General features: G+C 40.4%; 1 protein-coding gene across 1 annotated transcript in view; it reads right to left on the bottom strand.

Moving 5' to 3' along the window:
- Positions 1–24,519, bottom strand: part of SIM1 (SIM bHLH transcription factor 1) — a 44,781-nt gene that overhangs the window by 8,971 nt on the left and 11,291 nt on the right. Inside the window, exons 4-9 of the mRNA XM_021533832.2 lie at positions 24,386–24,494; positions 24,206–24,291; positions 22,829–23,028; positions 22,613–22,719; positions 21,554–21,701; positions 2,245–2,410 (exon numbers count right to left, since the gene is read on the bottom strand). Coding sequence (XP_021389507.1) covers positions 2,245–2,410; positions 21,554–21,701; positions 22,613–22,719; positions 22,829–23,028; positions 24,206–24,291; positions 24,386–24,494 — 816 coding nt within the window. The remainder of the gene's footprint in view (positions 1–2,244; positions 2,411–21,553; positions 21,702–22,612; positions 22,720–22,828; positions 23,029–24,205; positions 24,292–24,385; positions 24,495–24,519) is intronic.

Here is a 24,519-nt window from a genome sequence, read left to right as displayed (position 1 = left end):
TAAGAATTGAGAAAAAAACCATCAACACTGTCTTAGATGACCAAGACACCCACTTTTTGCCCTAGTAGTAAAGATTCAGCTGAAATTCATTAGTATAATTTTCATACTGTTCACATCTCATGTACACGGGGACACACAGCTGGCAAGGTGAAGGATTCTCAGTCAGCACACAATAAAGCGTATGATTTCTTTTTCTCTTCAAGAGAGAAGCAAAGTAAATGGTAAGGGAACAATAGAAAATGAAAGCAAAAAATAGGAAAGAAATGATGTAATTTAAAATCTCGCGGGTTTCCTTGACCTTAAGAAGTACTTTACCTGCTGCTATTTTCTCCTAGTAAACTTCCTGGTTCCTTTCCTCACCACAGCTCAGGCTCCTGTGTAAGCCAAAACCCGTGACCTTGCTCTTCAGCTGTGACTTTTAAGTCACACTCTAATTCTCCTCTACTGACTGGCAAATTACATGGGCAGGAGACTGAGGGACAGGCTGTACCACCTGCTGCATGTTCTTCACAACAGCTTCTCTTAGTCTTTCAACAGTTTATTCAGTGATGGAGAAGGATGAGAGGGAGGCAAAGCCAAGCTGCCAGCATTACTTGTGGTGATGGGCTGCAATGAATGGTATGACCATTTTTCAAAGATACCAGCAACTAACATGGCAGCTTCTTTTTGAATGATGAAATATGTGACTTTAATATCAGGCAGCTGGTAATGAGGATGCAAAATGGAGTGGAGACTAAGCACCCTGGGCCTTCAGACAACAATCCCTGATAAACCAAAAGTCACAATGCTGCATTGCTCATTCAGTATGTTTTTCTGGTGACAAAGAATAAGGAGGTCATACTTTAAAAAATCAGATAGATGTGGAAGGATAACAAGCCTTCAGCTGGGATTGTCCTGCTAGCAAATGAATACTTTGGAAAGGACTGTATAAGGCAAGATGAAATTTAATTACAATATATGAAATATAGTAATAATAATTGAATTTAGAATTATTTGTATTCCTTCCCCAGTTCTTTTAAACAGTTTGATTACAATTGTTTGATGAAGTGCATTCAAGAAGAAGGCTTTTTAAACAACCCACAGAAACATTTATGAACAAGTGAGCTATAATAATCTCTGACAAATGTTAGATTCTTAAAATTAGAAACTCATATCTAGGTGCTCAGTAAAATAATTCCTGTTCCAAAAGCAGATGTCATTTAACTGAAATTCTTATCCTTGGTACTTTTGAGAGGAAAATGAAAGAAAACAGGGAAGAGATGTAGATATCTGGGGTCACATTGCACATTCTTAGAGGTCCATATACATTGTGCCTGCAGAGAAACTGTAGTTATTAAGGTCATTATAAATTAAATCTTGAGGTTCTTTCAATATTCTACTAAATATTGAGCACTTTAAAAATACATAGCTCTTCAATGTTACCTCTTGAATTAATATGTTTATATCCAGTTTGTTTATTTATCCATTTATATCGTCTTGTGTAGAGACATAAGAATAGTAGGAGTTGTATCGTTAGTAAAGATCACAGTTATTTTAACAAACATGTTTTTGAGCTAAAAGTTTGATAGTGTAAGGATACAAGTGCTGTGACATTGCCTGCAGAAATCACTTGCATAAATGTATTGTGTAAATTTCAGCCCAGAGATCGAGTCTGGTCCATTCTCCAAGCTGGGACATGTTCCTTACAATTTAGGCTTGAAAATGAAATCTGGGAAATTAAAATCTACTGATGCAAATGACCATCTCCTACTGTTCAGAATGTATACAGAAAAGAACACATTTTCTTGTTCCAGCTCACCAAGTTGGCTGACTTCTTTCCCTCATCAAAACTCACTCCTCTTGACTACAATATCAGTATTAACTGCTTTCAAATATCTGTCAGCTTTCTAGATTTGTTGGAATTAGTAAAGACCAAGTAATAAAAAGAAAGATTTCTCAAATGGCAAAACTCACAGTCTTCTCAAACCAAGTATTTCAAAACAAACATTTTCACTTGTCCTTGTGTCCCCTTCTCATTAACTATGAACCCTGTGCTGCTATTGTTGTTGATAATGATTTATTATGCACACTGAAACATAAATGCTTCCAGCTTTTCAGAAGCAGTTTAAAGAAATATATTCCTGTCTCAATCCTTTACTCCCTTTGAGCAACATGTTCTTTGGCCCATTCTAGTTATTTGGGCAAAGTAGCAGCCAAAATCAAGATATTCAAAAATATTTAATTTAGTTTTTCAAAGACAGCTACCTGTGGGTACGGTGATGTCCTTGATTTTGACTTGGTGCTCGAGAGGCGAGATTTGCTTCCCTTTCTATTATCCGTTATGGTCGGAGCTGAGTTTGCGTATGAGAATGCCGGCTTGGTAGCAGTGACCTGATCCAGGGAGAGCTGTAGTCCTTTATATTCAGTATCCCTATATGAAAGGCAAAAGTGAAAAACAAACTCACTTCATGTTGTAATGGGAAACATTCTTTTCTTCTTACTGGGGGGTGGAAACGAAAGATATTTTTAAGAAAAAAGAATAAAAACCATCCAGGACACACCAGTATATCCCCCTAATACATTTATGGAGTATAGCTTACTAAGCAATAGCACTATTTTTATACTGAAAATATGATTGGTTTTTGCATCCAGCTGTTATCATCCTGATCTACTTTCTTCTGTAATAAAAAGCAATGAGATGGATATTTCTGAGATTTGTATTACAGTTCTACATTGGTCCCACAGCTAAGCAGTAAATAGGATACATTTTCTTCACAACTGTTTTAACCATACAGCTACAAACTTTCCATGTGTGTATTTTTTGTGTGTGTGTGTTTGTGCATGTGTTCACATGTGTGTATGTGGGATGCACAAAAAAGCCTAGACGGATGATTAAATAAACTGAATGAAATATTTTTTTAATGGATAACATTTGATCTTTAAGGTTGTATTCATTTCTTAAGAAATTTCAGGCAATTGTGTAATTTTTTTTTTGTATTTTTCTCTTCTGTGGGTCTTATGAGTGTTTATTCATCCATTTTTATTTTCTTATACCAGTTTACCAGTCAGAGAAAACAGCTAAATAAATAAGTCTTGTGATTTAAATAGCCTGTCCCTCACTCACAAAATAATAAGAGGTTTTCTATGGGGAGTTATATATAATGTCAGTTTTTGAAGTTTGGCATTAGTTTCTTCAAACTAATGAATACATGAAAGTAAGGAAAACTGGCATTGTTCACAATGTCTTACTAAGCATAATGAGGGCATATGCATTGGACTGCACTCCTCTGCACACATCTGCATGTCTGCTGATACCCGGGGGAGTAACAAATGAGCTCTCCAGCTTTCATCTAGTCATACGGAACCTATTCTGACAATGATTTATTAAAAGGGAGCAAAGAAAGAGCTTCTTCCTGACCTACCTGGAGAGGAAGGATTCATTTTTTTCTTTTGTGTTATCAGTAGAGAAGTAAGGGATAAGGGAAGAATAATGCTTGTCTTAAGCAGTCAAGGAGGCAACATATTCATTCACACATTATCCCATACCCCATCTAAACCTAAAGATCAGCACTTAATTAATTATAGTTATAATAAAATGTTTACCTAGCTTTAGCAACAGTGTTTTGGTTTATAATCACACAAATATTGATATGTAAGCCATAACAGTCTAACATGTTTTAGAAAGAAACTGCATCACAGCCTAAGCATATTACAGCTTAGTACACTGAAATGATTTTGGATAAAAATCAGGGGTAGAAGAATAAACTTGCTAAGTCACTGAAAAATTGAAATAGGATGAACCATTGAGCAGCCACAGATAAACCTGCATAACCAACAGATTAATTCATACAGATTCATCACAGTTCTACAATTTATTTTTTTTTTTTGTAAAATAAGAGGTTTATCTTTTTTGGCAATGCAGACAATGTTCATATGTCTGTGTATATAGAACACATGAAAGTAAATCCCTAACATTAGAACTGCACTGACTATGCTGTTTCCAGTCCACATCAAACAGAGATTTGTCAAGTATAAATAGTGCTTTGTAATGAAAATTAGTTCTTAAGGTAAGTTCTTGAGGTAGTTCTAGTAAAGTAGTTCTTCAAATTTTGGTTTTAATAGAGATAGGTCTCTGCAAGAATACCTGCATTTCAGATAGTCTGTCTGCAGTAAAAGTGTCTGAGTATAGGGATTTGCTTTGGTCTCTTTGACAGGTATGGCTCATCCACATACATTGAAAGCATTCATTTTTCCCATGGTTACCCTCAAAATTTTCATCCAGACACCTTGACTTGACATGCAAAGTGTCTGTCTCCATAACTGATTCCGAGGAAATTATCTCCATGTTATATGAAACACAAAAAAGGTCAAACAGCATTCGTACTTAACTACTACAATGCATGAGATTCTATCAATAGCCCTGAAAAAACTTAGTCTCATCCTTGATATACACACTGCACCCAACTATTTGATTGTAAGAAGAGGAAGGGTCCTGTGTTCTCAGTGTCAGATGCAGAAAATATTACCACCAGAAACTAAAATTAATCAAAACTAAGTAGGTATGTTTTCAGAGCCTTAGGGGCATGAGGAGGCTGTATTTTGGTTTTGAGCCTACCAAGCCTTTTACCTCTGGTTTTGTGGGAGAACCCACAGCTCTCTGCTCCTGCCATTAACTTCCCACCTCTATTTTTTGCCACCCTGTTACCATCTACTGCTGTCTTGTGTCAGTGAAAAAGTTTTAAAACACTGGGAGAAATACTATCTTGGGATTCAGACAACACTGTCATTCCAACACTGCTTGTCTGCTGTTATAAGCGTAAGGCTAGAGACTACTCTCTACAATGTTTCTAGGTCATGGGAACCAGAAAAAAGCCCCAACAAAACAGTCAAACTAGACTTACCAGAGCCTTGCATACCATTCTGTGTTACTATTCTATGTCCTTGGTATTGTTATGGTGAGGGCTCACCCTCCCAGAACACCACACCTTAGAATAAACAACATAAGCTTGTATTTGCAGGCAGTTGCTTAGACAGTAACTTCATCCAAAAAATTATAATAAAAAACTACCTGAAGTTCTTGTTGCCAGATGCAAAGTTTTCTCTTAGAAAAACTCCTGTGCTCTCTTTCCAGATGAAATACCAGACTTTTTTCATCACTGAGTCATGATTCAATACCATCTCAACCCTATCCTAGAAGAGCTACCCTTCAGAACAGCCAAGAGAGATACCAGAACACCATCAGCAGCTGCACAAGATAAATACCAGAAGTTTAAAAAGAAAAAGGAAAGAAAACATGGAGGAAGGGTCCAGTGGCCTCAATATCAGTTGCAAAAATGTTCCACTAAGACATGAAAACATTTCTGAGTGTATCCATATGCACTGTGAGACAAAAGACTAGAGAAAGCGGGACTCCTAGTAATATACAAACTACAGATGGAAATTCTGACAGCTTCCTAGAGGAATTTATAAAACTTTCACCAGCATGGAACTATAATCTCCACATTCCTACTTTCAGACACCTGAATCCTCTATTACACAGTCACAGCCACACACTAGTACAGTATCTTGTGTTCTATGTATAATTAAAAAAAGGTAGTTGATAAGAGCCTCTTCCTCCAAAGTCCCCACCTTCAGGATCCCACAGGGATCCATACAATCTACATCTATCTACATGAGACTGCTGAGAGAGAGAGAGTGATATGGCATGTGTTCAATTGCTAACAGTATGTTGCTGACAATCTACTATTTATCTCGTTTTCTGATGCAACTATCATCACTATAAAACATCAGAATAACTACAGGAAATTAGCTCTTAAATGAAGAACAGATGGATCAAACTGAATCCAGACAAGACCAAAGTGATGCTTCTTTGCAAAGGGAAACACATTGAAGACCTCCATCTTTTCATGATGGGAAACAGTCATCTACAGTTGGATGGAAATTCTAGGTCCTCTTTGACTCCTCAGAGAACATGAATGCACATGCTTTGGGTAGCACATGGTTCAAAAATTGTATTATTTTTCCTCTATCTTGTCGTTCCTCCCCATATGAGAATCTGGCTGGTATGGTCAATGTATCAGGCACCTACAGACTGGATTACCAGGCTTCACTGTAAGCAAATTCAGAAGACAAACATAAAATCTCCTTGCTACAATATGCTGCTTCCCGTTTTCTTCTCAGATCTAACTCCCAGAAGCATTTCCACTCTATGCCATGTCTCTGACTCTTTCAGTGATCTTTATAAAACTTGAACCTAATTTTGAAAGAATTTATAGGTATACTACATGTACATCATGAAATACCAAGGATGACTGTAACAAATGCATTTCTCTGCAATGAAGCATCTGAGACCTGAGTACAAAACATTCTTTACTAAAGACATCTAGCTATACCATACTGCAAAGATGGTGAAGGACAAGGGCTGAAGGAGCAGAATGTTTGGAAGAGGAGGCCAATGTCTTTGTATATGATGTGGATGCCAAGTGAATCAGCAACACTTTTGTGAAATCTTCTCAAAATTCAGCTTTAGAACACACTTTTTCCCTACTAGTATGGCCAAAAGGTACTATATGAAAAAAGGCAGCAATAGTCTAGCTAATCAAAATTTGAGTAAAAGATAATGAATCACTAGCAAACAGACACACACACACAAAAAAAAAAAACCAAACCAAAAAAAAAAAACAGTAAGGGAGTATCAGAGCACCACAAAACCTGAATTCTCAGGAAACAGGAGAGTTTGCACAAACACAGTGACTAAGCAGGTAGTTAGAGCTCACCATTAAAATGAAGATTAAATTAGAGGGTTTTTTTAATATGGGCTTTTTGAAAGAAAAAATATGAGGAAAGGGTGAGTCAGCACTAATGGAAATAATGTTAGGAAGACACAGGTCCAGACTGGCTCACAACAAACTAAAACTACAAACAAGCTGGGCTTTCATTGTAATTGTGTTTCTCCAATTAATATGAGGATTTTTGGGGCTACTATAGCTCACTATAGAAGTGAGACTAGACATTAGCATTAGACAGCTAAAGGCACAAGTAGTTTTCAAGATATTAATACTTAAAGATAGTGTTGGCTATTGAACAGAAGAGAACTTAAGCCCTGAAAAATGCTCTCAAACAGAAAGAGCAGATAAATAGGATGTATCCAGAGGAAGTGAAAGCATGACACTCATTGGTAGAGAATAAATAACCAGATTCATCTAAAAGTACTTAAGAAGGGCAACCAGACTCAAGAATACAGATCTTATATAGCCAGAGTTATAAGCAATCTAACCTTTAAAATAAGAAGAAAATCTTCAGAAAATAAGAGTAAATGCTAAATTCAAAGAAAATTTCCCAAAACTGTAAGGAAAATCATCTTTTTACATTAATACTACTACATGCCAGAAAGGAAAAATAAGGTATATGTACAGTAACTGAGAATACACAGGTAACCAACAAAGAGGCAGACATTTACTGCCTCTTTATTTAATTCCTTCAAAAGACATTAAATTTAGACACCTTCGAGATTAACAGAAATTCACTTTTCATATATGGAGTTACAACATTGAATGAAAATGTATCATGGGAGCATCAAGACCTGACAAACTCTAGATAACATACATCCACATAATTCCTTACACATACTAATGACTCATGGAATACAAGCTGAGAGTAAAAGTATTATGTGATTTAATGCAGCAGATTCCTACATCATGGATACAATCATTCACCTGACAGAAGCAAAGCAGAAAATACTGTTCATGACAATGAAAAAAAGGTTAAATTACAATTGGTTGCACTATTATTTCTATTGAATACATGATGTAGGTTCTTAATTTCCTCTAGTTTTACTTAAAAAATCTATGGATTGGGTCATACACACTTTTCATCTCTCTTAATTAAAAATCAGAAACATTGTATTTGTCAGATGTTCTGCCAGTCTAACAATAGAAACTGTGAGATCAAACTAGAAGTGTTAATGTCATTAATGTTCCATCTATTTTTTCTGAGCTATTACAGTTTGGCTAAAATGAGACATGAAGGTGGTAAAAATCAGGCACTTTCTCATGCATGTCTGACCACAATACTGCAATATATCATTCTTCTACTTTTTCACATTGCCTGTGACTTTTAACATTTCCACACTCCAGCTCATGCAATGCTAACAGAGCACCATTCAGCAGATGAGTGAAAAGAGAACAGATTCTGGCTGTTTGTCATCTTCATGGATTCCTAAACAAGCAGATGGTACAACAAAACAGAAAATTTCCTCATCTGCTGTGTCCTCAGTTCATGTACAATGTGTCTCAGAAATGTTTACAAAGGCTCAGTCTGCTCACGCGATTTGTGAGGAGAAGCATATACAATCTCTTAAGCATCTTTCAGAACTGGTCAGAATATGGTTTCATTGAGGTTGTACAGGAAGCCAAATTTCAGGATAAAGTAAGGAAAAAGCTATTTAACCTCACTGCTTGTTTATGAAACTAAAATGACATTCAGTTGTGAAACCTCAAAGTTATTCCCTGCCTTGGTTTGTTCTGTCAGTAATTGGGATAATGTTAGCAAACCTCCTTTCTAAAAGTTCCTGAGTGAATAGTCCCCTATAGGCCAGATCTACTACTCACCAAAGCAATTGGAAAAACCCTCCAGAAATCTTTCAAGTGGTTGTTTATTATTAGTACACCTAGTGGCTAAGCCATATGTCTACTTAGAGAAGTATGAGTTCTGCGTATCAGATCCCTTTGTTAAGTTCCAGGCACCCATTTATCTCCATAAATAGCACAGAAAACAGTGGCTGTTTACATCTTGTTGAGTCAAAGTTTACAACTTGTCCAGCCATGAGATTCACTTATGTGATATCATATTTCTATATTTGCTTTTAAAGACAAAGCAATCCAACACAGGAAGTTTAATTACATTAGTTGATACATTCAGAAAAACTGAAGCACAAATTTTACTGTATGACTCAACACATATGTCTGAGGATTTCCTCTAGACAACTAGACAAACTTTATTTTCTCTGAGAGAAATTTTATATATATTCTGTGATTGGTTTCTCATCTCAGAATGCACTCATCTTATTGCCAGTTAAAGTTAAATAAAACATCCTGGTCTCTAGACAATCATGATGAGATAGATTTTTCAGCAGTTTGAAGGTACAGTTTGTCATTCCAAACTACATGCCTCACCACCTCTGGCTCCAAAAGGGAGACCTGTATTTGGCTTTATTTACTAGACTTTCTAGCCCATTAATTCAATGTCACCCCAGTGCATCAATAAGTGCAATTAGGCAGCACATCTTTAGGAATTAGTGTCACATAAATCCAAGTTCTCTCATATCCCTGTAGAATGATTTCCATTTTACAGAAAGCCAGACCAACAACAGTGCATCAGACTGCTCTTATACAGGCTAGATTTTCAAATCTCAGAATTCTTAATACCTTTATGTGTTAAAAAAATATACCTTGAATTCAATTGTCATTGAATAGCAGTGATACGCATTAGACACTGATCCAATAGCCAAATGATCTGGATCAATTCTCAACCCTCTCACCAGGCTACTGGTGCCACACTGGATGAATTACGTATCCTGGGACTTCAGCACTTGGCACTTCCTTGAGTTTACCATCAAGGCTGCCAAGAGGACTTCTTGTTTTGATAGAGTCAAATTTAGCCCAGCACTGACTGTTTCTGAGAATCCCTACTGTAACTTGGCTGAATATTAGCTCTGAAGATGAGGATAACAATATGCTATTATAACTAACACACATTTGGCAAAGTATCTTTTTCTGTCTCACCTGTTAAATTTCATTTTTTTGTTGGAAGGAACAATCAATGTTCTTTCTATCAATGCACAATAGCTAACATTACTAAGCTAACTCTTAGCTTCAACCCCTGGCTGCGCATCACCACAGAAAACAGAAAATACATTTCCTGAGAGTACCCATGTCACTATTGATGCAAAACATTTTTTTATTATTTCAGAATCTTTTATTATTTCAGAAGCTCCATGTATTCAATGCAAATGTTTTTAACTATATCTTCTACCATTTATCCTTGATTAAACCACTTCTAGATAGTTAATCATTAATGATTTCTTTACAGTTGCTGTGCAAACAGCTCATTCATGTCTATGATATATCAAATTTCAGACATGTTCTTTAATTGGATTAATTTATTTCTAATCTACTGCAGTCCTCACTATAGTAATGCTTGACTAAATAGACATAAAACTCACTTATTTAAACTGCTAAAATAAATTTTATATGTATTCTATGAATAAAAATATTTGACTGAATACATGTAATACCATTGCTATTGTGTACCTAAGTAAGCAGAAATTATTGTAAATAGCTCATTAGATAGCTGTATGATATGCTTGGGTGGAAGGATTTCAGAGGATGCTGATGGTTTTTTGGAAGAGATTGTACATTAACAGTTTTCAAAGGTTAAGAATTTTTACAGCATATTAAGGGATGTAATAAGGAGAACCAATATGAGCTCCTCTTGATTTTCATGAGGGTTATTGGATGTTGTCACTTTCAGTCCAAGGACTTTTTTAGAAATAAGTGCTTCATACCAGTCCTGTCCCCTCATGGGAAGAGAGACCAGATAAACCAGCTAAGATGTTTTGAAGATTGACTGCTCTATGTTTTGTAACAGTAACTGAAGAGCTGGCACATAACTGGATAAAAGTCCTATATCTGGGTGTTTAGCAGCCACTAAATACAATTATGTAGCTATATACTATGAGTCATTAGGGGCATATATAACATTAAGTCCTAATTATAGGGCTTAAGAATGGTCTTAAAACTCCACTTTCAGATTTTTTTTTTCTAAAACTAGTAATCTTGAACTCCATTTTGTTGAAGAATCCTCTGATCAATATGATTCACCACATAAACTGAGAAGTTTCATTTTAAAAAAGCATCACACAGCAGAGAGGTCGCTGGTATAACACAGGCTGTCCAGTGTGTAAGAACATGCACATCATGGCATAATTATGCAGTAAATGAGGATTATAAAGATAAGGATTATACCTCATACTGTACATAAACCCCTCAAGCACTGACATTTCAAACATTGTATGCTCTGACAATCTTATCTGAAAATTTGAAAAAGCTCAGAATGGGATAGCTAGGATGATGGGCTTGGAACAGTTTTTCTATGAGAAAATGTTAAGGACTCTACTCAGGCTGAAAAAGAGGAGACTGGGAGAACAAAATAAGAACAGTAAATTATGAGCAGCAAAGAGTAAGACATGAGTAGGAGGCAGATTTTCATTTCTTTTTCAAGGCAAGAATTATGGGCTATGAAATGAATGAACAGAAAGGAAGGTTTTATTACCCATTTACTTAACCTTGGCAAAAGCCAGCATGGTGTCAAAAAGTAAACAGGTGAATTTGTGGAGGAAAAAAACCCACAAAACATTGACAACTAATACATTCAAAGATCTCATGTGTTTCTAGGAAGACATTTGAATTTCTTGGAGACTGGGAGAAAATCCAAGGGAAACATGGATGCATGGACTGCATGCTTGTCCTATTTTTAACCTCTTTCTGAAGTATTTCCCATGGTCACTATCAGCATGTGTCCTATTCTGTATCACTGTTCTTATGTTGCACTCTATGTCACAGTAGTTAAGTAGTACTCCAGTTCCTCTGAAACAGTGAAGAGAGGCCCTGAAAATTTGCTGTCATTATTTTTAATAATTTATTGTAAAACTTTGTGATGTTTCAGGTTTTCTAAACTCCTCTGTGTTCCCCACAATTAAAGCTTTTGTTGTGACAACCTTCCTAAGATCCTTAGGTGAACATTTTAAAAAATTAACTAGTTTTTCTGTGATGACATTCTGGATAAGCTTCCGTGATCTGGGAATAAATTATCAGAGTTTAAAAAAAATGTGTTTGAATAATTATCTACTGTTAATTCTGTTTGTTCCTCTGGGAAATTTTCTATCTGCATGCAGCATAATTAACTTCCCCATGATTCCACACTGCTTTTTCTGATCAGCTTCACCCATAGTGAAGAGGCCTATTGAGGGCAAAAGGATTCATGAACTTCTGATGGGATGTCCCATTTACAATAGATCCCTTTCTCTTTCATCAGATTAGTCCTTTCTTGTAAGACTTTCACCTTCCTCAGAAGGAGCAATATATTTCTTCAACAAAAATCTTTCTGTTTCAGTTTCCCTTCTTTTGCTAAAATTTTAAGGTAGGTAGCAGGGGAAGGAGACAAGGACTTGCTTTGGAATTTTGGCAAGAATGGTTTTGTTTTGTTTTCTTTCAAATAAAAACCCATTTTCTCATTTCATTTTTTGGACCAGAGTCAAACTGTTTTTAACTCCTTCCTAACCTCTACTGCAGCCAGGTCCCACTCACACTACTTGCCACTTGGGTCTAAGTCTCTGTTCTTTTGGACTCAACTTGATTATCAAGCTTTGATTGACATACAATGCAGAGACAAATAACAAGAAAAGAAAATATAATTAGGTTATTATAATGTAATACATAAGTCTCCATTTTATTTGATATTTTCCTAATAATCACTGAGCCTGTCTCTTCAAAGTGTACATAACACATGTTTATATTTGCTAAGTTGATCCATTAAACATTTAAATTGACATCAGATAACCTGTTTGACTCCCTAGTCTCTCTGGACCACAGAATAAGTTAAACCACCATCTCTTGCACAACTGCTGTTACTCCACATTTTCTAGCAAATTCAGAAGTTTTTTTTAATGGCAATTATTGCTTTTTGACAATGTTAGGATAACAAAAACTTTACATTAACATGTACAGTCCAAGAAATGCATGCCCATGTAAAAATCCAGCTCATGTAAGTCTCCAGTGGGTTTTGAGTTCATAGGTAGTCAAATACTTAATAAGTATATCTAAAATTTCTCAATAAATAAATTAAAATAATCTCATAAAACACAATAATATCTAGCTATGGTCTTCTTTAGAAACCTTAATCTGCCTAGTATCTTTGTCCTCTTGCTCATAGCTTTGCTAGAACAGTCACAGCCCTAGTTGGCTTCGGTCATTCTGTTGTCACTGCTCCACGTGCATATACATCAAGGATTTCCAAATGCTTAGGACTGTCTCTGACTAGGCAGAGACACTCTTATTGTTCCCATAAAACTACCCACAGCAGCATTCATGCAGATCAACTCCCCTGCCAACCTACAACCATCCTCCAACCAACAGTACATCTAATCTGCAGCTGAAGGAACTGAGCGCTTGATCTTGCTAGTGCGGAGTCCAGTATGTCACGTTGTATGAGATTTGCTATGCTGGTGGTGGCCACTGCTGTAGCCCACAGAGTGACTCAAGAGTGTCACACTGTGCAAACAGTGCTGGGCATCTCCTCTCCTATTGCTTTCTTGAAGTCACTAGATAGCACCATGTTGCATGCTCCCATGTTACACCATTGTAGTTACACCGACAGGCAGTTTTCTTTGGTGTGAAGCCACATCCATACAACCACAGACCAGAGAACACTAAAGAGGCTGATTATCTTCTGAAAGATGACTGTTTAAATATCATACCAGAAGCTTAGGGTCAAGAGAATTTTTTTGCAGCCAAACACCATTCAGAAGTTTGGCTGCAAAGGGGAGGATGCTATCAAGCTATTTATCCCCAAATCCAGTGTTTCTTGAGCAAATACTCCATTGAGATAGGCCTCTTGAAGCAGTCATTAAAGGTTATTTTGTTCTGTGTGCAAAATAATCTTTAGAAACAGCAAGAGAAAAATAGCATGCAATGCCTTTGGATGGATTTCAGCAATTCAGAGCCTAAGTCAGAGAGTTTTCTACAGGAGCAGCCCAGGCTACTAGCTGCCAAACATAGCGCAGAGACAAACAAAGCTACAGGCTACTTGGGAACAGTGAGCCTTCAGGGCATGTTTGCTTAGTCACTGACAGCACACATGTAAGAACCTTGAACGCTGGATAGGTTTAAAGGTCTTTGCTCCAGGTTATGTCAAAATATCTGCACAATGCTATGAGTATAGCCAGACTTAGACAGGCAGTTGTTTCCATAGCTGCACTGAAGCTTCTGCAGATAATAGCTGTTATTTTCAACGTTGCTGTCCCCAAGATTTATACACAGTGGTTTGTAGCTGAAAAACTACGGCTGTTCTCTATTAGGCCCCAATTCAACACAGTAACAAAATGTGTCCTTCAAGCCATCTCTATTTGGCAAAGCCAAGGAATATTCTTATTTCCACGTGTGTGCCTAAGGGGCTTTTTATTTCAAAACTGAATTCACCAGGATACATTGAAAGTTATGTCTAAGAACTTTTAAAGCCTGACATGTGCTCAAGTGCTTAAGTAAATCAGGACTTCTGCAATTTAATTGCACTAAGTGGATGATAACAAAAGACAACAACAGGAATAAATCATCTAACTGTGTTAAAGATCATGAGATTGACTCCAGACTTCAGCCATCCCAAGCCTTCCGAAGGGTCAGACGCTATACCCTTGTTCACACAGAGCAGTGCCTGCCTCCATAAATAGTGTCATCAAAGTGAAAGGGGCTGCCTCTGAAGTAACCCACTGAGTACGAACATATGTGCTGGAGCCTGGCCCACACGGTAAAGTACAAAAGAGAGGTGAGGGAAGGAGAATTAGATTTCAAACAGATACTTGCCACTGTTGAACGGACAAAGGAGATTTATTTGTTAACACTTAATTTAGACTGTGTCAAAATGCCACATTTGTGTACAAATTAAAACCTAGCAAGAACAACATTCAGTTGTAGTGGGAAGATCTTGCCTCAGAAACAGTTTAGTAACTTATCACACCTGTTGCACCTCATGATAATTACAGTGAAACAACATGGGAATGGCAGCAGTACTAAGATGCAGCACAGAGCAACAAGAGCAAACATGCAATGGATTAAGGAAACAGAAGCAGAGCTAGTAAAATTGTAAGCCTACTTAAGGAACATACAGCTGTTGTTATGAGAGCAGGAGCCAGTTCTGCATCCGGTTTTATGAAGAGTATTAAAAGAGGGTGGGAGCGTGGAGGGGAATCCTTTGATAACAGTGGACTGCTTGGCATGTCTCTTCTGCACATCCACTAACACAGTCCACAGACAAGCTACAAATGTCGTGTAAAACCAGCAGACACTCTTCCAGCTCCCTCTTCAGTTCTCTGAACTATCACAGAGCAGTAAATATAGCCCTAAACCCCAAGGCTCACTGTCTCCCCTGCTCTGCCACATAGAAGGACCACTGAGACTGGCCCCCAAAAGGCATTGGAGCACCCAGCTGCTGGCGTGATGTTCACAAGCCACATTTATGCATTCAGATTGCAGAAGGGCAGAGTTAGGATAAAGTGTGAACAACTTCTCTAGCAAGAACAGCTGTGCTACAGTGTACAGTCCAATGCTTCCATGTAAAGTAAAATCTGTGGCAGTTTACCTTAAACCATAAACCATGGCATTTTAGGAAAAAGAGTCCCTGGAGCAAGCCCTGTACCTTTCATCAATGAAGTGAGGCAGACAGCTGGAGATAGTAATTGTTTCAGCCACTGAATGTGTCTCAGCCCCAGACAAACATTTTACAAGATCTGTAACTCAGTATTTGAGAGGAGGGTTCTTCCAAAGGCCTGGAATAGCCACACACTGAATGATTAAGTGGAAAGTATTTGAAATCACTCTTCTTCCTTGGAATAAAGACACTTTTTCGCAACCTTGAATTTCATGCCATGTGAGACTCTCAGCATGCATGCATTTAAACTAACAACTGGAGGAGGTTTTTTTTCCCATAGTTTTAGCTGCAATCCTTTAATCCTTACTCTAGCAAATACAACTCTTCATATGAACAGTGACTCTCATCTCTGGCCTACAGTTTTAGTGCCTTGGCCATTACAGTCACCTGGTTTAAATGCAAGCATAGAAATTTGGAGTGAATTAAACAAATGGTAGCTGAGAAAGCCCCTACATGAAGAAAGAACTGCAGAAATATCTTGTGGACACCTGGAAATGCCTGTCTCCTATTTGCAAGAAATACACAAACAATGTTCCAGGGAGACAAGTCTGTAATAAAAACTAATGGTGAACAAACAGAATACTGCCCTGAGTAGTTCAAGAGGAGTCTTTAATTTTTTTTCTTTGAGACATATGATCCCCAAGCATTTTGATTCATTAAAACAATTTGTCTATATTTTTACATTATTATTCAAATCATGGGAATGATGGTAGGCTCTCCAGTCTTAGCAAAAGCATATTGCAGATTGAACAGAAAAAATTGGGCCCAGTTCTGTACACTACTAAGTACTACTATCCCATTAATACAGACAAATATAAAATAAAAGCAGCGGGTCAAATTTGTTGCTACTATTTACAGCTATTTAAGAAAGAATCCCAAATATTATCCAGTGAAGTCACTAAGCCTTATCTCTAGTATTTATTGGTTGACTAAGCTTACCCATGCAACTAATTGCATTAATAATATGAGGAAGGGTATTTTTCCCAGGGTGTTCCCTATCCTACCTACCCCATAACACACTTGAGAGATACAAGAGAACAACTATCTACCTATGACTAAGGAAGGAACTCTGTGGCAATTCCAAATGGGTCAGATTGAGAGAAACATTCAAGAAAGGGAGGCCCACACCATGGGTATGGAAACACATTTTCCCATTGACTAGGAAGAAATAGAGGTGAGACCTCACGTATCAGAGACAGGATAAAAAGAGGATTTCTATGAAAAACTATGAAAATATATAACTAACTGTCCACAAATATGGGGAGAGCTTTTTCACATGAAACACGAAATTCCCTAAAGTCCACTTAATATACCAGGAAGGACATATGCCAGGATGTTTTTGAAGTCTGAACCATCACACCTTTCTTACACCATCATTTCAAATCTGGTAGTACACAAAGCTATGAATATTAATAATAAAAATTTAAATATTAAATCTGTAATTACAATTAATGGTTAATTTATTCTAAATTGAATTTATCACATTGTTTGGTAAAACATTTGTCAATGTGGCAGTTATATGTGAAATAGCCATTCAAATAAATTGCATTCAATTTGTGTTCCTAATCAGCCAGTTACACAATGTAACATGAAGAGGTCAGCTGGAACTATATCAAATACATGCTGTATCATTAGAACAGAGATTAGTCACAATTATGTACCTAATCCATGCTATCTGTATATAACACCATTATTGCTATTCTTTTAAATGCTAAAGGACAACAAAATGTATATAGGAAAGCCTCTCTATCTTTCTCTGGGGACAAATTATTATAATATTTGCTCATGCTCAGAAAGTCAAAGGATTTGGACTTTGCATTATCCATTTGTTTAAAGGAAGGTTGTTTGCAATCTAAATATAAACTTAACTTCAGCACTTTCTGTCTCTATTCATTGACTCATACTTGAGTCCGTTTCTGTGATAAACATGCACAGCTAATAATCAATGATATGGTGGCTGTGTGTACAGAACAAATAAGAAAAGAAACAAATATTCTGTGTCTATACTCACGTATCCAAAGCAGAATATAATGAAGACCAAATAGATGTGCTTTAAGGAAGAGTCTTTAAAGGTCATTTGTATCAGTTTTTGATACACTTCTGTTACACAAAAAAAACCACCTTCCATTGCCACTGTGCTTATTTATTTCAGCATATATACTTACTACAGACATTTGTTCTCAAACCTAGCATTCGTGTTCTCAAAATTTGGGACTTATGGAAGATTAAAATCACCTCTTTTTAATTTTCTTAACTGGGGTGTGCGTGGGCCTTTTCGCATTCTTTCTTTCATTTTAATTATCTCTCTTACCCAGGGGAGCTGGGAAGCTGCAAGGTAGAGATTCTTATTCTTCCTGCCCAGCCTGCACTGAAACTGCTCCAGACCATTTTGGTTCTTATGGCACTCAGTATCTTCTCTTTTCCAAAACAGAGAACTCGGTTTTCTTTCAATAATGAGAAAAGGCTCCTTATCCCATGACCAAACAAATAAAACAGAACAAAACAAAACCAAAAAACTGGTGTTTTACCTGTGTGAAGAATTACTGTGTGACAGGTCCAGGGACTTAGCAGGTCAAAGACTTGCACTACATCTTCTAAGACTTATGACCCCTTCTGTGATTTGCCCTCCAAAAATACCAAAAATTCCTATATTCAAATAATTTTTCAGCAGGAGTCATCCCACCTTTCAAGTTCTACCCTGCAAGCCCAAATGTGTGAGATTGTGATTCTGTTATTTCAAAACTCAAAAGCACAAATTTGACCCTCTTTAGCTTTCTCCTCATCTTAAACACACAAGAGTCAGTATGAAAGGTTTGTATTTCTCTTTTGTAAGCACATTTGCTGGGTTTATAACACAACCTGGCTGCAGTGGGTACACCTACTCCCGTCCCTCTGCACCAAGGGCTCTGCCACACACCAGGTGCCAAGTGGGAAAAGCACAGGAGGGCACACACAGACTGCTCATCTCAGCCTCTCTTGGTTTGCTGGAAAAAATCCAGTGTCATCCTTAAATAACATCAGCTTCTATGAGATTTATAAAAGATATTAAACACTTGCAGATTTTGAGTGCTACAGGACCTCTGCCCAGCTCTCCTGCAGTAGAGCCTGCCTCATACCAGAGGAAAACCACAAGTCCCTGTAACCTCACGTTTTCCTCTATATTTTCCCCACCTGCATTCCTCATTTGAGTGATACTGCTGACCCTGAATAGCTCATTAAGACAATTAAGGCTGCTCTAGGTAGTTCAGCATCCCCCTAGCCAACTCTGCCAAGATCAGCCTTTCCCTAACAGTTCCCTCCACCTCAAGGTATACTTCAGAGGCTGACTTCATCTCAGTTTTTTTAAAACCAGACCTTTCTCTGCTTACAGTCACCTGGCAAATGGCAGGACCTGTTTTTCCCATATATTTTCTGAATTGTCAGCTATCCCAAGAAGAATAATGATAATAATGATAATAATAATGATAATAATAATTATCTAATTATTTGGTATGAGCTACACCCTTCTCTTGGAGGCAGGGCAGCAATTTCAGCAGTGGCAGCCCTGCTGCAGAAGTAAGCAGAATGCAATCTCTTCTGCAGCAGCCTAATGAAGAGCCAGCCAGGCTCGATGAGACCTCGAGGACCTGAGCATATCAAAACTAGATTTTTATGCAGTGGAAGTGTCTATGTTGTAGCTGTCAGCAGTACATGGCAGTTGCTGCAGCCAGTGCTGGACCTCCAAACTTTCAGCATCCCTACTTTAACCAGCCTGTCTCCCTCTCTGCCCTCCTTCACACTCGAGGCAGTTAAGCCAAGAGTGCGAGGGGAAACTTGAAACTTTACACCAAAGCACAAGGAAGTTGCCCTGTGGTGTAATTTCATTCTCTAAGGGAAATCTTGAGAGCACAGCTATAGTCCCCCCACATGCCAATTTGGCTGGAAGCAGGTTCTGAAAATCCATATACATCCACCAAAGCATAAAAACTCTGCCACCACCGATAAATCAGCTGGAGAGGAGGGGTCACCCTGTTAGGGTACCGCTCCCGAGGGGGGAATGGTCTTCTCTGCAGGGCCGCTTTGGGAGGCGGGGAGGAGAGTGCTGAGGCACTGCGAGTGCAGCTCCCAGTCTCCGGTGATTCCTGCCGGGGAGCCGCGAGCGCTCCGGGGCCGTGCGGCGGCCGCGGCCGCGGGCCGGGACAGCCGCGGGGCTGGCAGGACACAGGCACATGGTACAGCCTTGTCACGCTGCTGGGACACTGCTCTGACGGGTTTGTCTGGCCGGCCCCCACAAGGAACCAGGACACTCCCTGCTTGCCGCGCCGGCCTGAAATTCTCGTGCCATGGCAAGCAAGGGACAGATCCTGCCAGGTGCCCAGCTGTGCTACCAGCAGGTGCGCTGGGGTGCTTCATTTCGACTCGGATCATTTGAGGTAGAATTCCATATTTGATGTTCATGCTTTGGGGTTTAAAGGAAAGGGAAACCACCGGTAATCTCAAATGATCGTAGAAAACAGTAGCGTTTCTGGAGCTAAAACCACTCCAACACTCTAGTTGCCTTAGGGTTCCTTGTTTCTTAGCGTTCCAATGCACTCACTTCTGTCTTTGCTGCTCCCCGTTCACCCAAAGCAGGTGCTTGGACTTAACTGGGAAGCATAAACTGGGAAAAATACAGAGAGGGACTGGTATAGGGGAAATAGACATAAAAATCTGCAGAACAGCTAGAGCAAAAGTGATAACATCTCTCCTGATACCCATCCTTACTGAGGAAATTACACCCCATACCAAATAAAATAAAATAAATTTTCTTTAAAGGGTAATGGTATTTTGCTGACTATAGCAGGGTGCTGACCAAAATGTTTATTTTTCCATGCAGGAGCAATGTCCCATCTTAGAGCACGACGCCCGTTTTCACCTTACATATCAAAGGGATTACGCTCTAGAAGTGCAGGCGCCGCGACCTGCAGCACCTTTCCCACTTCACCAGAAGCCCCTCCACACATGACCAGAGCCGTGGCCTCCGTGTCGAGCCACTTCGTTTCGGGAAGCACTCCTTAAATTGGGCTACCAATCCACTCTCCACCTGTGTATGCACCAAAGCCGTGATGGCAAGATCATGATGCTGCCATTTAGGAAAGGGGAGGGTTGTGCCTCTCAGACGTTTCCAATATCTACATTTGTCTCCAGGAAAAAAAAAAAAAAAAAAAGGCAGCGGGACAGAGGAATATTCAGTCCGAAGGATCAAGGAAGGACCGCCGGACCGACTGGTTCTACGATCCTAATGAAGCATCAGTGCTGCCGGAAACAGCTACTGCCGTGTCCAGAGGGGATACGAATAACTACCATGAAAACACTTAAAAATAGTCCAGCCGAGCTTCTCTTCCCTCACGTGGCCTCTGCGTTTCAGTACAAGCAGGATAGCTAGGGCACAGCCTAGCCATTCCAAAATGCAGGGAGATGTATTGAGATATATCTCAGCACTTACTCTGTTTTTTTTTCCTGTTCAATTTTAATTTTTTTTTAAGTTCAACTGACCCTTCTGATCACCAACCTTCTTTGTGGTTCGCTGTAAGGATCTCTCTCCAAGAACAAAAAAGAAATCTCCGAGCTTTGATAGAGACTCTGGATGAAATTAAGAACTTCAAACCCCAGATTTTTGAAAAGAAAAACAGATGTCCTGTTTGTTGAGTATAAATAACTCCGTACGTGGAAGCCTTTTCTTTTACGCTGCATTAAATTTTATTTAATGCTGGGTGCATTTAGACTAAAAAAAAATAAAGAAAATAAAAAGGAGGGGGCAGCAAAATATGTGGGTGACAAACCTCTAAATCTTTTCCTCTCTCGAAAGAGAAAGAAACAGCCAGACGGGAAACCCTTCATCTGGATGAAAGCGCTCAATGTGTTTCCTAGCAGACCTGACGAGCCTGCCCTGGTCAGCGCGGCGGCGAGGGAAGGGGGGAGAGGAGGCGGCGGCGGGAGGAGCGGCCCCGGGCCCAGGGCAGAGCGGGGCGCGCCCGCAGGTGCCCGGCCGGCCCCGAGCGGCCCCCGCGGCCCCGGCCGGCCCCGAGCGGCCCCCGCGGCCCCGGCCGGCCCCCGCGGCCCCCGGCTGACTTACGTGAGCACGTAGTTGACGCTGACGATGCAGTGCGGGCGGGAGGAGCGGCTGTTGTGCACGATGGTGGCGTAGCTCTGCACCCACACCCAGCCGCCGTGCTTGGCCAAGAAGCGGTAGTACTTGGTGGTCACTTGCCCTTTCACCAGCACTGCGGGGACAAAGCGAGGAGAGCCTCAGCGTGGCTCTCGCCTCTGGTTTGATCAGCCCCGGGAAGAAGCATACACTCCCCCCAGAGCCCTGTGGGTGACGAGGGGTTAGGAACCTCTTAGTGGCACGTGGGGAAGCGACGGGACAAGGGTGGTGGAGCCCCCAGGCAGGGCTCATCTCAGTACCTGAGATCGTTATCACAGGCTAATAGGGGAGATTGGTGGGGCCGGGGTGTGTGTTTGTGTGTGTGTATGTGTACGTGTGTGGTCGTATACAGCAACCGAACCCCGCATACCCCCATCCTGAAGTATCATCATCGAGATTTTGTTCTATAAATCTCTGGGTTGTATCTCTTCTCGTTACATTCTCTGTAAGGAAACTTACCGGAAATTGATATCCTTTCTATTCATCTATCCCTGCATTAATGTCATCGTGATATCAAAATAGAATAAAGTACATCTCGTCGAATCAGGCTCACTACTGTAGTCGAAATTAGATATACAGATAAGATTTGTGAGACTTGGTGGGAGTGAAACAAAAGTATTGATATTTCACTGGTATGGCTTTTTGGAGCAGGAAGATGAGGATTCTCCTAACCAGAATTTGAAGAAACAAGAGCGCCTGAGATTTGTGCAGGGCAGTTTTTGTCCTACAACCAAAATAAGAGGATGGAAAAATAACCTTTCATTGCCGATCCCCTCCGTTTGCCGCCTGCGTCCAGCTCAGAGTTCAGCCTCTATCTGACCTTGTTTCATTAAAACTCGAAGAAGATTTGGCTTACTCTGCCCTCGAGAGAGCTGGCATTTCACATGCCGACATAGAGGTAAATCCCAACAACCCCAAAGTCCTTCTGCAAAGGGATAGGATGGGGCGGAGTTTAACAAGTTTTAAACAAGAAGACCATCTCCTTACACAAGTGATGTGCGCAACGCAGGTGAAAGGTGTCACAGCCATGGACGTGGTGGTAAAGGGTCTTCTCTATCAGGTCCTGGGGCTCGTAACCTGTTAGCTCAGCTACCCTGCAAGAGACATAAGCATCAAATGTAAGTGGGTGAGAGGACAGGAGAGGAGGCCTGGGGAAGAAAGGACGGGCTAGGGGAATAGATTTGGAAATAACCCCAGCTCTACCTGGAATCTAAGAAGATGAGCTTCATGTCTAGGCTGGCCCGAAACATGAACATATTGCTGTGGAGCTTGATCTCCGTCACGGCGCTGGGCGGCAGCGAATGGCCCACAGCGACCAAGCCAACGTTTTGGTAGCAGCCATCGAAGGGGGACATGTCCAGGCTGTACTGGCGGATCTTCAGGTACCCGCTGCAGTGAATGACCTGCCGGAGACACAGGAAAGCTTGGTGGCTACTCAGCAGAGGGAAGGATGTGCTTCGACAGGCGTCCCTCCCCACGAAGAGGGTCTGGACAATTGCCCCTATCCCGGTGCCCGTGCGGCTGCCGGGCCAGCGGGAGCCTCTGACTTGCGTCTCAGCCCTGGCAAAGCGGAATCTGGGAGTTTTCTGTGGTTCTATAGGGGCTGAGTTTTTTTCCCATACTAGAGTTCAGCATCGATCTAAGGCCGATTAGAGTCAACAAGATTTTTTTTCTTTCTACTGGCTGAAGTGGTTTTTGGCATACCTCCTAACTGCGCTTTTATTATTCTTCTGCAAAGGAAAGACTCAGAACTGCCAATCCAGTTACGGCTTTGTAATGAAGAGTGTATGCTCCTGAGAAAGGATTTACATGTGTGCATATGTCACATGTGTTAGATAAGTCTGTTCTATAGATGGAGCAGGCGCAGTCCACCATCAAAAAGTACCTCTGGTTTAAGTATATCTCCTAAACGTATCCTTGCAGGCAACTGCAGTCTATTTCCACTCTTACTTATCTATTATTAAGATGTTTCTTCTTGGAGTTTAGCAGGTGTTCTTGGTCTATGGTACATTGTGACACAACATCTCCTTGGGTTATGTGTACAACCCTCTCCTCGGCGTTGTGTGGCTAACAAAAGGCAGCGAGGGGGTAGGAGAGAGTGCAGGGCTCTCCTTACCGAGGAGCCCCGAGCAGAACCATGTGAAGCACCTGGTCAAACCCCTTGACTAGGAGAGCTACCTCTGCAGCTGACGAATTACCTAATAAAGAAACAAATTAACCCAGGGCTCTCGTTGTATCATCTGAAAGTTGTCACAGGGAACCTCAGTGGTTGCGCGAGGTTCAGTTCAAAGAGTAAAGCAAACAAACAAACAAAACCACCAAAAATCAACCAAACAGAAAAAAAAAAGGGGGGGGGGGCAGAAACAAACATGAAGGGGAGCTCGATTGCTTGGTTTTGTGGTTTGAGCTTTTCAGCCTGAAACTCAGAGAAATGGACCACATGAAAGAGCCCTGGGCTGGGAAAACCCCTGCGAGAAGAGGTCTCACCCCCCTTCTCTCCCCATATCACAGCCCTCCCGGCACAGGAACACAGGAAGGCTCGTGCGGGGGGAAATGGGGAATCCGGCTGCGGACACGCACCTTGTAGCCCCCGCAGGTGAGGCCCGCATTCCTCTTGGCCAGGACGCACTTCATCCTCAGGAAAAAGGACCTCTCGATCTCGTACTCTGGGAAGGGGGAAAGGCAGAGGTGAGGTGAGCCACAGGCTCCGCTGGCTGTGCGCGGTCCCCTACGCGAGAGCGCGGGGGCTGTGTGCTTTACCCTGCACGAAGTGCGAGTGGTAAGGCTGGTGCGCCGTCAGCACGGCCGTCATCTCGTCATGGTCGGCGGGGTGGATGTACTCGTAAATGCTGTTGCCAGTCAGTTCTACCTGTGAGAGAGGAGAAGGAGTAGGG

The sequence above is a fragment of the Lonchura striata genome, chromosome 3 (genome assembly GCF_046129695.1).
Source record: "Lonchura striata isolate bLonStr1 chromosome 3, bLonStr1.mat, whole genome shotgun sequence".
Taxonomy (NCBI): Eukaryota; Metazoa; Chordata; class Aves; order Passeriformes; family Estrildidae; genus Lonchura; species Lonchura striata.
This window is presented reverse-complemented; position numbering and strand designations above follow the sequence as displayed.